Source organism: Talpa occidentalis, unplaced genomic scaffold (assembly GCF_014898055.3).
Source record: "Talpa occidentalis isolate TD23 unplaced genomic scaffold, MPIMG_talOcc4v2.1 talOcc4.14, whole genome shotgun sequence".
Taxonomy (NCBI): domain Eukaryota; kingdom Metazoa; phylum Chordata; class Mammalia; order Eulipotyphla; family Talpidae; genus Talpa; species Talpa occidentalis.
The window spans coordinates 47,489,237-47,504,598 of record NW_023601433.1 but is presented as its reverse complement, the minus strand read 5'-3'; the positions used below and the strand labels follow the sequence as shown (position 1 = coordinate 47,504,598).

The following is a 15,362-nucleotide window of genomic DNA, read 5'->3' as shown; positions in this document are numbered from 1 at the left end:
GAAAAATAACCACAAAATGAGTCCCCTCTATTCAGCCCAAGACTTCCATTCCAGGTGACAAAGTCTTTCAGGATGAAAACATGAAGATAACAACCCATGAATCAGAAATTATTTTCATTTTCTCCTCATTGCTTCTGATATTATTTGGTTACTTTCCAGTTAGAGAATAGAATTGGTTTTGCACACTTGCTATTATTTGGTTGTTAATAAAATGTTTTCTAATTAGATGGCTGCCTGTCAACTGCATGTAAATAGAATAGTTGAGGATAATTTTATAAGAAAAGGTCCTTCTACCATTGCTGACCAGACTATCTGAAATAGTATGAAAATTGTGCTTAGTCACAAATACACAGAATCATAAATGAAAGAGGAGAAATCACAACGGACACAGCAGAAATCAAAAGAATAATCAGTAACTACTATGAACAGTTATATGGAAACAAGTTCAACAATCTAGAGGAGATGGACAAATTCCTACAACTCTACAATCACCCAAAGCTAGATAAAGAAGAAATAGAACACCTAAACAGACCAATTACAAGCAGCGAAATTGAAATGGTAATTAAAAACCTCCCCAAAAACAAAAGCCCAGGACCTGATGGATTTACAAATGAATTCTACCAAACATTCAGAGACGAATTAGTGCCTATCCTTCACAAACTCTTCCAAAAAATTGAGAAGGAAGGGACAATACCAAACACGTTCTATGAAGCCAATATTACACTAATACCAAAACCGAATAAGGACAACACAAAAAAGGAAAACTATAGGCCAATCTCCCTAATGAACACTGATGCAAAAATCCTCAATAAAATTTTAGCTATCAGAATCCAACAATGTATCCATAAGATAATTCACCACGACCAAGTTGGATTCATTCCAGGGGCACAAGGATGGTTTAACATCCGAAAATCAATCAACGTTATCCAACACATCAACAAAAAGAAATATAAAAACCATATGATAATATCAATAGATGCTGAGAAAGCTTTCGACAAAGTGCAACACCCATTCATGATAAAAGCCCTTGAAATTCTTGGGATACAAGGAACATACCTCAACATCATAAAGGCCATCTATGACAAGCCAACAGCCAGTATCATTCTCAATGGTGAAAAGCTGAAAGCAATTCCATTAAGATCTGGAACAAGACAAGGATGTCCACTCTCACCACTGCTTTTCAATATAATACTGGAAGTCCTAGCCAGAGCAATAAGACAAGAGAAAGACATCCAAGGAATCCAAATAGGAAAAGAAGAAGTCAAACTATCACTATTTGCAGACGATATGATAATATACATAGAGAACCCCAAAATCTCCACAGAAAAACTAATTCAACTCATCAATCAATTCAGTAAAGTGGCAGGATACAAAATCAACACGCAAAAGTCAGTAGCCTTCCTATACACAAACAATAAATCTGAAGAAGAAGAAATCAAAAAAACCACCCCTTTTATTATCGAAACAAAAAAAATCAAATATTTGGGAATAAATCTAACAAAAGAGGTAAAGGACCTATACAAAGAAAACTATAAAACACTGTTAAAAGAAATAGAAGAAGACACAAAGAAATGGAAAGACATCCCCTGCTCATGGATTGGAAGAATAAACATTATTAAAATGGCCATCCTACCAAAAGTAATATACAGATTCAATGCTATTCCAATCAAAATCTCAATGGCATTCTTCAAAGAAATAGAACAATTATTGATGAAATTCATATGGAATCACCAAAAACCCCGAATAGCCAAAGCTCTACTGAAAAAAAAAGAAGGAAATGGAGGCATCACACTCCCAGACTTCAAACTATACTACAAAGCCATAATCATCAAAACTGCATGGTATTGGAACAAGAACAGACATACAGACCAATGGAATCGAATAGAAAATCCAGAAATAAACCCACAGATTTATGGTCAACTAATCTTTGACAAAGGAGCAAAGACTATGCATTGGAGCAAAGAAAGTTTGTTCAATAAATGGTGCTGGGAAAACTGGGTCGCTACATGCAAAAGAATGAAGCTTGACCACTACCTCACACCATACACAAAAATCAACTCAAAATGGATTAAAGAACTAGACATAAGACCTGAAACCATAAAATACATAGAAGGAAATATAGGCGAAACACTACGGGATTTGCACATCAAGGACATCTTTACAGACACATCACCCAAAGCAGTGATAGTGAAGAGAAAGATAAACAGCTGGGACTACATCAAATTAAAGAGCTTCTGCACAGCAAAAGAGACAATAACAAAAACAAAGAGAAACCCCACCAACTGGGAGAACATTTTTGCACACAACACTAATGATAAAGGACTGATCACAAAAATCTGCAAAGAGCTGATGAGACTCAGCAACAACAAAGAAAATAATCCAGTCAAAAAATGGGCAGAAGAGCTAAAAAGAAACTTCTCTGAAGAGGAAATGCAAATGGCCAACAGACATATGAAAAAATGTTCAACATCACTTGTAATCAGGGAAATGCAAATCAAAACTACCATGAGATACCATCTCACACCAGTGAGAATGGCACATATTAAAAAAACTAGCAACAACAAATGTTGGCGAGGATGTGGAGAAAAAGGAACTCTTGTGCACTGTTGGTGGGAGTGCAAACTGGTCCAACCACTATGGAGAGCTGTGTGGAGATTTCTGGACCTACTAAACATAGAGCTTCCATATGATCCAGCAATTCCACTCCTAGGTATTTACCCAAAGGACACAGAAACATCAATTCCAAAGAGCACCTGCACTCCTATGTTTATAGCAGCACTGTTTACAATAGCTAAGCTTTGGAAACAACCCAAATGCCCAAAAATAGATGACTGGATCAAGAAGATGTGGTACATATATACCATGGAATATTACTCAGCATTCAAAAAAGATAAACACATGCAATTTGCAGCAACATGGATGGCACTGGAAGGGATCATGCTCAGCGAAATAAGCCAAAAAGAAAAAGAAAAATACCGGATGGTCTCACTCATAGCAGGAATCTAGAAAACTTAAATAAGGGACCAGGAAAATGAATATAAGAAAGTGAAAATCAAAATCAACAAAAAACTATGAACCAGAGACACTTTTTGGGGGGTGGGGGGCGGGAGGGGAAGGATTGGGGTCAGAATGGGGCGTTTGCAATTGTATGGGGGAATATAAAAATAAAATTTAATATTTAAAAAAAAAAATTGTGCTTAGTGAATTATATAATTTCCATTTCACAAGAAAAATAATTGTCTATTTTTTGAAACATATAAAGTCTAAACTTTTTAAATCCTTAAATACAAGGCTTTAAAATATTTATTTTTGATCAATTTCAAGTTTACAGAAAAGTTGAAATGATAGTCAAGTGCTTTTCCATATACTCTAACATTCAATTTTTCTGATAATTCACACCTTAATATGCTACAGCTATTTTAACTGATAGATCAACACTATTAACTACCATCCATATTTTATCCATAGTTTCTTATTTATAATTCATTAAATTATCTAGTGTTTTGAATCTCAAAAAAGTTTTGTTAGACTAAACAGATTGGGGTGTACTCTAATAGTAAAAGCACAGAACTTACCAAGATAATAAGACTAATATGGATAATACTATATACAAATTTGGGACTTTTCAAAAAAAGATTCCACTGGAAAATATTATTTAAATGTTTTCTCTTTTTTATGAATCTTGTAAAAATAGATCTTGGGAAAATACAGTCTGAAAATGCTTGCAAGTTTAGAGAGAGAACTCCTGATTATGAGCTATAATAGTTAAATATCACAGTATTAAAAAATAAAAGGCTTTCACAAAAGGTCATTTAAAGCTGACTTTTTGCTGAAACAAGCTATTTTTTCTTATTTTGTAAACATGAGAGAAAACTGGACCAGGTATTAATGTAACGAAGAGTAGCTGATGTTACCAGACCCCAAACTCCCTCTAATCGTGTGCAGAGCAGGGCACACCTGCCAACACAAAACAGAAAAGAGAAGCAGAGGCCGGGTGAAGAGTCATACCATAGTCAACAAAACACATCATTAAAATAAATTTTCTTCCAAGTTTTGTTTTGCTACTAATTCACTTAATAGTTAATTCATTTTCTAATTTCTACCTTCCTTTGGGAAAAATCTGCAATAGGGATTAATATGTTATATAAAGTGTTATTTCTATTGTTCAAAGATATAAAAAATTGGCATATGATTCTGAGTGTTTAGGGAGCATAGGGAAGAAAAAGCTTCATACAAAGGAATCAATACATGGTATCCTGATCGTGGAACACGAGATTCTGTTTGTATTGACATCATGTAAAAACATGAAAGTATATCATGTAACAATGGCTATCCATTCAGAATTGGTAGTGGGAATTCCCTGGGAACTATACTTGAGATGATAAAGCATACATTGTACAAAAATAAAGAATGATGTAAAAAATATATAAAATAATAAAAAATAGGGGGCCTCCCTGGTGGCGCGGCGGTTGAGCGCTGGGTTGCAAAGCTGCCCACAGCCTCCGCAGCGCTGGTTCGATCCCCGGCCGCCAGGGAGTGTCCCACATGGAGAGACAGACCTCTCCTGCCTCCCGCTGCTCCCCTCAGTAGTGTATTTCATCGGTCTGCCTGTTCTGTTCCCCTCTCTGGCTCTGGTGAATTCTCTCACCCTCCCGCGCTTCTGACTGTACCCAGCGCTTGTATAAATAAATAAATAAATCTTTAAAAATAAAAAAAAAAAATAAATCATCTGTAGTGCTATAAACCAGTATTATCTCAATGAATTGTAATCTAATACAAAAAAAATTGGTTGAGTGAAATCTATTGACATTAAAAACTCCCAGGCAGCCAGCTGTCAGTACTTTGAACCTCTCACCATATTCTCCTTGTTAATAAATAACTCAACTCTTGGCTTAAATACTCTTCTAGTTTTACTCTTCTCTCTTTGCAACTGCTTCTCTTCAAACAGCAACATCTCCTTCTATCACGTGACTCCTCACACTGAACTGTCCCTATTTTTGAAAAGACATCAGAACTTGGGTCTTCGACAGCGTCCTTTTCTCTTTACAAACACTTCCCAAACAACACCTACACTAATAACACCATGGTTTTAATTATCAGCTTCTATTAATGTCTCTGACTTCCAAATCTCTACAATGCCAACCCCTCCCCACATCTGCCCACCAGTCATGTCTGTACATCCATACCACATACAGCAATAGTAAATTAAAATATATATATATATATAAAAGACTCAGTATGTCCCACTTTCTCCCAATAGGATCTTCCTCTAGTGTTTTATGTCAGTATATGATATCCACCCCTAACTATGGGAATTATTTCTTCCTGTTTTTTCTTTTTCAATTTTTTCATTTAACCAAATAATGAAATCCCCTAGGTTCCCCCTGAGGAACATAATATTGTGTCTTTGTCCCCACAGCCACCAACATCTCTGGCCTTGATTTTTATAACAACCATCTATCAGAGTCCTTAGCATTCATTCCTACACTGTGATTACAGTAATCTTTTACTTTTCTAAAAAAAGAAAACTTCATAAAGCCATTCTCTGGAATGAATTCCTGCTGAACTACACAACTAGGCTATATCATGAGTTCTATAAAAGAGGCCACCATGTTTCCCTAATTCTTCTACACTCCCCTCCACCTAGAGAATTTTTATCACCTAAACAGTATTTTTCAAAGTCTATGTTTCAATGCATTAAAAGATATAAAATTGATTTGGTGGCACTCAACCTAGCATTTAAAATAATAATAATAACAACAACAGCAACTAACATTTACATAGTGTATTTTTTATATTGGGGGGTTCTAAAGTACTTTGTATGTATTAATTCATTTTAGCTTCAAAACAACCCTGTCATGAAGATGGGCAACAGGAATTAGGAAAAAATGTTATGACTTATCAGGGAAATGCAAATCAAAACTACAACAGAATAGCACCTCACACCTGTGAGAATCAAAACTACAATATAATACCAATATAACACCACCTCATACGTCAAGATTCATGACAAATAGAAAACATTTAAATGACATTTTCCCAATTGAACTCTTTTTTGAAAAGTCCCATGTTTATTAAAACAAGCAAACAAACAAATGCTGGCAAAGGTGTGGAGAAAAAGGAACCTTCTCAAACTGTGGGAGGGAATGTAAACTGATCCATTCCCTGTGGAATGGAGGTTCTTCTACACACTAGAAATGGATTTATCATACAATCCAGTAATTTTATACCTAGGAATCTACCCAAAGAACACAAAAATACTAATTCAAAAGGAAACCTGCTCTCCTATGTTTATTATAACACTACTTACAAAAGCCAAGATATGGATACAATTCAAGTGCCTCAAAACAGGAGTGGATCAAGAAAATGTGGTCTATAGACACAATGGAATACTACTCAGCAATCAAAAAGGTAAATTCATGCCATTTGCAGCAAAATGGATGGGGCTGGAAGGGATTATGCTAAGCAAAATAAGCCAGAAGGAGCCATATAAATACTGGATGGCATCACTTATATGTGGAATATAAAGAAATCAAACAGAGTCAAAGACAAACTTTAAAACAAGCCCTTGAAAGTTGACCATAGATCTGAGGTATCCAGGAAAAGAGGAGTAAGAATGAAAATGGGGGGCAGGGGAGAGCACAATGGACTGTAGTTGAGGACTATGGGTGCTTTGGGGGTGGGAAAACTAGTGACTACACCTGTAGGGAGAAAAACTTATACTGTCAAAAAACTTAACAAGGATGTAAAAATAATAGTACTTCATTTAAAAAATAAATAAAATTAGTAGGCCAAGTAATTAAACTATTCTAAACAAACAAAATTCTGGAAACAAGTAGCACTATTATCCACACTTTGCAATGGAGAAAAGTAAAGCACAAAGAGGGGGATTAACCTGCTCAAACACAAGGGTGGTGAGTGTACAGTGCAAGTCTGGACCTGGGCAATTTAACTTCATATTCCAGGCCCTTACCGGTTATGTTCTGGTATTGCTCAGCAATATACATCAGAGGACATGACACAGAGGAAGAGCAAGATTTACTTTGTGAAATGTTCACCATGATTATTTATGTATATATCTATAGAGGTTGCAAAATAAAATATATTTCTTACTGAGGGTCATATTAAAAAGGTTCAAATCCTTCTCATGCAAAATACTCCTTTTCCACAAAATTCCTTTCAAATATAGACCTCAAAACATCTTTTGGATGTCAGTTTCCATGTCATCTTCTGGATGAATGATGACTGAATCCTGGTCTACACTAGAATCACCTGTTTAAAGTTCCCACAACAATTGTGTGGCCTGTTTTATAGCACATTGTAGGGCACCTACTTGCTGAGAGCCTGTCTTCCCTCAGTTACAACCATCATTAAATTCCTTGCACCTTAGCACTGCCTAACAGACTGCAGGTTCTCTGACTATAAGAATTAATGTTCTTGTATAAATAAAAAAATAAAAAAGGAATTGTTTTTAACCTAATAATTATTAAAATATCATACATATTACATAGCCAGACTTGGAAAAAAAGATGTAAGTTATAAATGTTATAGAAGTTATATAAAGAGAAACTAAAGACAATCGGTTGTTCCCAGCCAAGCCACAGCTCACTTTAGAGTCAGGAAGTAACAAAACAAAACAAAACAAAAAGGAATCAGGAAGGTTCCAGACTCAGGTATTCCACAGTGTAAACACAGGCTAGTAAAAAGGGAATGCTTCAGAGCACCACTTGGAGGTAAGGCAGCCTCCCAGGTGCCCGTGGGTGTCACGTCAGAAGGGAGGAGATATTTAATCAGCTCATTTTCTCTGCAGCAGCTGATCAGAGTAAAACCAAGGTTGTCTTGAGGAGCCTGACATTCTGAGCCTTAGGAAGACATTAATAGGGCAATTTTGACATTTACTCCTTGCTCAATCAATGACCCCTCAAATATGCACCTTAGGCTAAAGGGTGGTATTTCAGGTTGGCCCAAAATGAAGCATTTAATTTGGAAATCACATCTTCTTTGCAAGTCTAGTAGAGAATACTTAAATTGTTTATGCAACTAAAAGCAAAGAATTTCAACAAACTAAAACACATGATGTAGATCTAGAGAACATAGTAGGCCCACTCCCTGGGGGCAAGCTTCTAGGGAACAGGTACAATTTTGTACTGATATCATCTCCCAAAGATGGGAATAAACTCATCATAAATGAAAATGACTCCAAGTAGAAATTCTTCACATACACTGTTCCCACTCTAGAAACTTCATTTATTTATTCATGTGTTCAAAGACCATTTATACATTAATCTGTATTTCATGAGAAGCAAGTCCTAAGGCAGGGATTCAGGACAATGGTTTAATGGAAGATGCGAGAAACACAGGTGGGTAAGTAAAGACAAACAGAAGAAAGGATATAAAGTGTTCTCAAGTCTGCAACCACTGTGGGCAAGGAGTACTCAACCCCAGGAACTCTGGGAACAGTATAGGAGGTATTATAGGGCCTCTTAACCTGTGATGGGATTAAGGTAATTTGCCTCAAAGAATTCCACTTTGGCTTACTGACTACTTTGAAGTTATGTTCCATAAGAACTTTAAGTGCAAGAACACTCTTACCCTCCTTTGTTCTCCAGATAGCAGGAAATAAATCTCCTATGTGAAAGGAACTTCTCTGTTCCAGAAGGTAGAGAGAGAGATTTTATCACCACAGATAGGGAGGTCAGGCACCAAATATCCATTAACAAACCTTGCCACTTCTTTACTAATGTACTACTCCAGGACCAAATTTCTGTGTCTTGAAAGCATAGGGCTATTAAACTGCAAGTTATGCTGTCAGCAATTCTGGGGTGGGGCCTGCAATTCTGCACTTCCGACAGGCTCCCAGCTCCTCCCGTACTCCTGGTCTGAACCAAAGGTGTAGACTCATGCCATTACATCATAATCCTAAAGTTCATGGTGATTGGACCACTGTTTTTCGTGGTTCATTCATGGAGGGTTGCTCTAACAAGCACTGCCCCCAAGCACTTCTGGAAGTCCTGAACAGAAAAGCAGAGTTTCCTTCCAAGGCTTTGGAGAGGTAGTGACTGGCTGCTAGAATTCAGGGGATGCACTTAAGAGGTATGGGCAACCTGGCATCGGTGACATTTCGAAGCGCTGACTATGTACTAAGCAGTCTTCTAGGTATTTAGCAGGGAAGAAATTGTTATCAATTCCAAACTGTCAAGTAATTATGAAATCAAGTAAGTGGGTTGTTCATATTATTGAGGGGGAGAGGGGTGAAAAAAAGAAAAATAAACCAGAAAGTGTCAAGATGGGATGGGGCAAAGTTTGCAATGTTGCATAGGTCCTTGAAAATTGACACTTGAGTAAAGTATTAAAAATACAGGAATGAGGCTTGGATATCTGAGTAAAGATTAATCCAGGTTGAGTGAACAAGAACAAAGGCTCTAGTGGTTGTGGCAGGTTCAGAAAAGAGGAGAACAGTGTAGCTAGAGTGATGTTAGCAAAAGAATGAGGCTTTAGATCAGAAAGATGGGAGGCAGAGCATGAATTCTAGAGTCTCAAGCTGACTCTGAATTTTAGCCTTAATTCTGAGTGATTTGGAAGGTTACTGTGGAATAAACAGACGAGAGAAATGATGTGACCTCTGGCTTTAATGCTGAGAATATATGTAGGGATCCAAGAGCAGAAACAAGGAGAGTGGCTGGAGGACACAGCCAAAAACCAGGACAGAAAGGATGGAGGTACTGATGTGCTAAAAATGGATCAAATGAGGATCGTACGATCACATGAAAACAGATCAAAGGCTTTTGTACATTAATAATTAAATGAGGGGCATAACTAAAAATAAATAAAAATAAAATGAAGGAGTATTCCAATGTTTTGGACTTAAATGAAAAAAAAAAAAAAAAAAAACAAGCACAAAAGAGCTACCATTATGTGAGACAGGAAGACCGTGAGAAACAGTTCTGAGGGAAATATCCAGAACTTTGTTAGGACTATGTTAAGTTTCAGGTATCTGATTGGCACTCAAAAATGGTAAGAATTATAAAGCTAGAGTTCAGAGATGATATCCAGGATAGAGATGTGAATTTGAGAGTCATCTGCCTGTGGATTATATTTAGATCCCTAAGCCTCCTGAGAAAATTCTGCGTTGCTGAAAAGAGAAGACTAAAGTCTGAGCTTCTGGGCACTCTATTATCTGGAGGACAGGGCACCACAAAGAATTAGAAATGGAGACTGCAGTGGGCAGAGAGGAAGGAGCAGCAAAAGGATCTCAAGGACAAGTGACAATAAATATGCTGAGTGTTGCCAATAGAACAAGATGAGGGCTGAGAAGAGATCAGGCAAGAGTTATCGATGAAGAAGACACTGGTGACCTGGGTGAGAGCAGGTTTCTGTGGCGCCAAGGGGGAAGAAGGCATCACTGAAGGGAGTTTAGGACAGAACAGGGACACAGAGACAGCAAATGCAAATTCTCTAAAGGGTAGGAGGAAAAATGAAGTCATAGTTGGAGGTGTGCATATGGTGAGAGACTTTTCTCTAAAACGGAAAAAGGGGGCCTCCCTGGTGAATTAAGTCTCAGCTTTGGAAGTTATCAGCAGCCACTGCAGCATGAGTTAGACCCCCTGGCCAGGGAGCTACCCACATGGCACAGCAGACCTCTTCTGTCTTGCGGGCTGCTCCCTTCACCAGCATATTTCAGTAGTTCTGCCTGTTCTGCTCCCCACTCTGTCTCTGGTGAATCCTCTCACCCCTGCCCCTCTAGCCTACACCCCAGCTCTTGTATGCTAAAAAAATCTTTAAAATGGATGAAAGAACAGCATAGTGTAGGACACAGTGAATGGTCCATTAGAGAAGGACAATCACTGACTATGGGACATGGAAGAAAGAATAGCTGGAGCAATGTTCCAGAATAGAGAAAATCTGAATGGCTTTAGGTGCCTGACCTTAGGGTAAAGCACAGATGGACTATCCTTCCTTAAAAATAGAGTAAGTGGAAAGGTTAGCAGGAGACAGGGACATTACACTCTAATATGAAATTCAATCCAATTTTAGTCATTTGTTTCTAAATTGGCTATTATTAAAGAGAGGTCAGAAGAAAAATCATGTAACATTCAATTATGTAAGAGGTCACTTCCTCAGTGAATTCTTTAAAAGACTGATAGGATGAAACAATTGTCTTTATATAGTAATTTGTGGCTTGATAAAAATATATTTAGGAATAACCTGTATATGATCCATTATATTTAATGCAAAAGATACAGAACCTCTAATGGTAACAAAGACATTCAGGAAGAACATTCCCAGTATATGTTGTGGTAAACATCATTAGCTGCATCTGTCTTCTAGTACATTTTTTCAGTGGTGTGATAGTATTTATTTACCCTGTTTTATTTGAAAGTGAATAGTCACTAGCCTTCAATTTTCACATCAATTGCAGAAAAAAATATTCCATTTTCCACACAGTCTGGAACTGAAATTGACTTAGCATCTCAGAACTGTCAAAAATTTCTTTTACGAAAAGGTTTGCTTTACAGAAACTATAAAGTGGGTGTCATCCTTGACACTTGCATTCTATATTCATGCCACAGGTCTATGGAAAAGAAACGTTAAAGAACGTCAGAAAGGTCTTAGAAAGGCCTGGCTGTCACGCTTTGTGCCTCCTCCAGCTTCCTTTGCAGTCAGCTTCAGTACTGCAGATGTCAGAGGTTCTCTATTTAAAACTGCTAACAAGGAAAAGAAGAATACTTGAAGAATGTGATATCAGCTACCCCAAAACTTGTCTTTGCTAACAGGTTAGTCTCATTTATTTTCCTGTGTTCCTGTGTTTTTCATTTAAATTAATGGAAACATATATTAAATCCTTGGGATTTATAAATTCATAACTTATTCCAAAGAAACCTCCCCATATATGTACTTATAAAACAGAGCTGTCTTCTGTCCAGATGACAAACAAGAAAGAAAATACAGTTATGCAAAAAGCAATCTTTTCTAGTTCTTTCATTTCCATTATGAAGCCTCTCACCTGAATTTCATTTAGATGGGCAGAGTTTACTATATATTTATTTTAACTGCATTCCCTAAATCACTGGCAGGTTGCAAAGGATGCCATTTAATTTTACCATTGTGAAACTGGTCACATTAATCCACAGGGCAGTTAGAGCTGAGTCACAAAAACTATAAGCCCCAATATTTCTGACATGAACAAATAAACATGGTTATACTTGCCTCCTTCCTATAATATAGGTGAGGGATTTTGCTTTGCTGGGATGGGGGATAGGGTGGGTTTGAAAACTGCTATCAAGTCAGAACAGAGTTAAATCCTGCTCACAAGCACACAAATCAAGTCTACATCATCCTTTATTAAATGGTTCTCTTTTTCTTCATCATTTTTTATAGTAGGATTTTTTATAGTAGAATTCCTGAGAATCTAACATTCTCAGGAAATAGAGATAACTAAACCCATTTTGTCAGAAATCCTGAGGGGACATGAAGAATGAAGAGATTGTGAATTAGGTTTTGTATCAGCAGAGGCTTCATTCTAAAGCACGGACAGCCTGAGAACCATCTGCACATTTGAATCTGTGATTGCAACATTTGGCCAGGCAAACTCATTCCAGAAATATTTTTACGAAGAGTGTATGCTCTCCATCCATGCAGTCTCAGCAACCTAGGGATTGCTATTTGTCAGAGCATCTCTGCTTTTTCTCCCTAGAAAACTTGCAGGTTCAGCCTGCCCAGAGCGTACAATACTGCTGGTTTTTTTTTTTTTTTTCAAACCCCATTTTTGGTCTAAACTCTAACCCATGAAGGGACTAACCCTTGCCAAAAAAATCTTTCATCTTGTATCATTTGGTCATCAACTGATGGATAACTCTCCCAACCTACACACCTCATGGCAAAAGAACTGCTGATTCTCACCCTGTCTGTGTCCCCAGGCACTGCGTTACACAACCAAACCATGAGGGCACGTGATCTGGAAGCACTGATTCTAAAGTCTGATTGGTGTGTGCTGATGATTTCTGAATACGCCAGCAGCTAGGACTATGGTTTTCTACTATGGAAAGGGGCTAATGAAAAATGATAGGAAAAAAATCACTTCTCTGCCTTTGCAAGCAGTTATTTAAACCCCCAAGCTTGAAATCAAGATAAGAAAGTTTCAAATTGATTAATACGGAAATTATTAAACCATCAAAACTGCTGATGTCGTAAACAAAATTCGTCAACAGCCACTAAGAATTCATTAAAAATAAATTTATTGTTTGTTTTTTAAAAAAAAAAAACAACTGTGCGATAATGTGCTTCTCAAGACATTTTTGAATCTGCTTTGTTGTTCATCTCTTCTCAGGCTTCAGTTTGGCAAGGCTAAATGAGAAACACGGTACAGACACACAGTTAGTAAGTACAGGTAAGGAAAGCAACAATAATTCGTGTTTGTTATTCTCTCAAATGCCTAAGAGGTGTAATCCAAACTACAACATTGTTTTCAAATCTGATCATGTTCATTGTGTTCTGCAAACTATTATATTCTATAAAGGGAAAGACAGCAGTATATCTGGTTTCAAGTAAAAAGGTTTCAAATTAACTTATCTATTTCCTTTTACAAAACTGAATAAAAATAATGCTTCAGGGACCCAGGTAATCATTTTAAATGTAATTTGAGGACTCAATTTTAATGGTAATATTGCAACATTACTTGTGCTTTAGTTTTCCATAGTGATAGGCTCTCCGTTATCCCATATGGACAAAAGCACAAAATAAATCTGAGATGTGCACAATAAGGTCACTTCTAAGAACTTCATAGAGTACACACAATTTTATGACATTTAAACACCAATGGTTATTTTTTCAGGCACAGTAATGTTACATTGCACTATTCCAGGGTTGAGAAAAAGGAAATACCTAATTTTAAATACTTAATATGTGAGAATATGATCCTAACTACAGCATTTTATTGTCATATTGATTATTTCAGTTTGGAGACAGAAAGTAACGCAAAAATATGTTACTTAATAATGCTGTTGCTTTCCTTTAAAAGTAAATATATTTAAACATTAAATAAGATATCTCTTTCCTAAATTACAGACATAATTTCCTCTTTAGCAATAATCTCATGTAATTATAGAATTCTCAGACATATTTTATACTATTAAATTTGAACAGCCAAGCATCTGAGAATTAAACATACACAGAAACTCAACTTTTAAGACCCTCTCTGCTCTACACTCAACACACGGAATGATTACATTAACAAGTCATGTCTACCTGTTTGGTAAGAATAATCAGGTTTCTTTGATACAAAGCCATTTTAATTAAGGCCACAGCAGTTCCTTATGTGCAAGAGAAAATGTAACACGTACAAAGAAATTCGTACAAACACAAAACAGTGTTGTTTCCTTAAAGATTTCAGTTTGTGATTCATTACAATTCTACTAAGTCAGCTTTTGCACTTCATATGCTCTATAATTTATAAACAGAGGAGTGACTCATATGACTCAGAACATTCTTTCCCAGAGCTATTTATCAATGATGAAATAATTTTGTGAATACTGTTTTATATGTGAACTAGAAAGCCATGTCGTTTGTGTATACCAATGAACAAAAACATCTACTTATTGTGCCATTTTTTTCCCTCTCCTGAGTTTTTTAAAATATTGTCCATCTATTTGATCCTCACCAAATTTAACCAAAAATTGTAGTTATCTGTACGATAGGAATAGTGTGTGTATGTGTGAGTGCAGGAGGGGGTGGGGTGATTGTTAGATGGTGGTAGAAAAGCCAATGAGCCTGTCTTTAAAGGAAAACATGTTACTTATCAAAGTTAAGTGACTAAAGAGAAAAAGCTCATATGTCCTGGAAAGCTAGACCCCCCCCCAATATCTAATTCCTTACCCTTTCTATTATCTGCAAGGAAAAAAAAGAACATATGAACACACACACATACACACACACACACTCACACACATACCCCCCAGCTTTGTACTTCAGGCTTGCATTTGGCCAGCCTTAAAAATTGTTCCAAGAACTGTATAAACTCATACATATTTTAAGTAGGTTATTTAAAAGCAAAACTGCTAAAGAAACCACAATCCATGCTCCTTAAAAGAACAAAGAAAAAAAAAAAGACCAATTTTAAAAATCTTACTATAATTTCATATGCTATTAAAAATAAACAAACAAAAAAACATAATGAACCTGACAGTCTACTAGTATCAAATAATTAGATCCAGTAAGTGTGGAAGGTATTTAGAAAATGGTTTGAAAACTCCAACACGACTTGAGAATTTTCTGAAGTGCTAAAGACATAATGATGGTGTAAGGGAAGAACTGAAAACTAATAGTCAATAAAACAAAAAAACTTAATTTTGCATTTAATAAATTGC

The 15,362-nt window shown here is 36.5% G+C and overlaps 1 protein-coding gene across 21 annotated transcripts in view; it reads right to left on the bottom strand.

Moving 5' to 3' along the window:
* PARD3 (par-3 family cell polarity regulator) overlaps positions 1-15,362 on the bottom strand; it is a 592,143-nt gene that overhangs the window by 177,200 nt on the left and 399,581 nt on the right. For 2 of the 21 annotated variants that reach the window (XM_054695022.1, XM_054695023.1), the window contains one exon: positions 13,219-13,344. The exons of the other annotated variants lie outside the window; for them this stretch is intronic. In XM_054695022.1, the coding sequence (XP_054550997.1) occupies positions 13,314-13,344 (31 nt within the window). In that variant the 3' untranslated portion in view covers positions 13,219-13,313. Of the gene's footprint in view, positions 1-13,218; positions 13,345-15,362 lie in introns of those variants that run through there. 21 annotated transcript variants of the gene reach the window in all.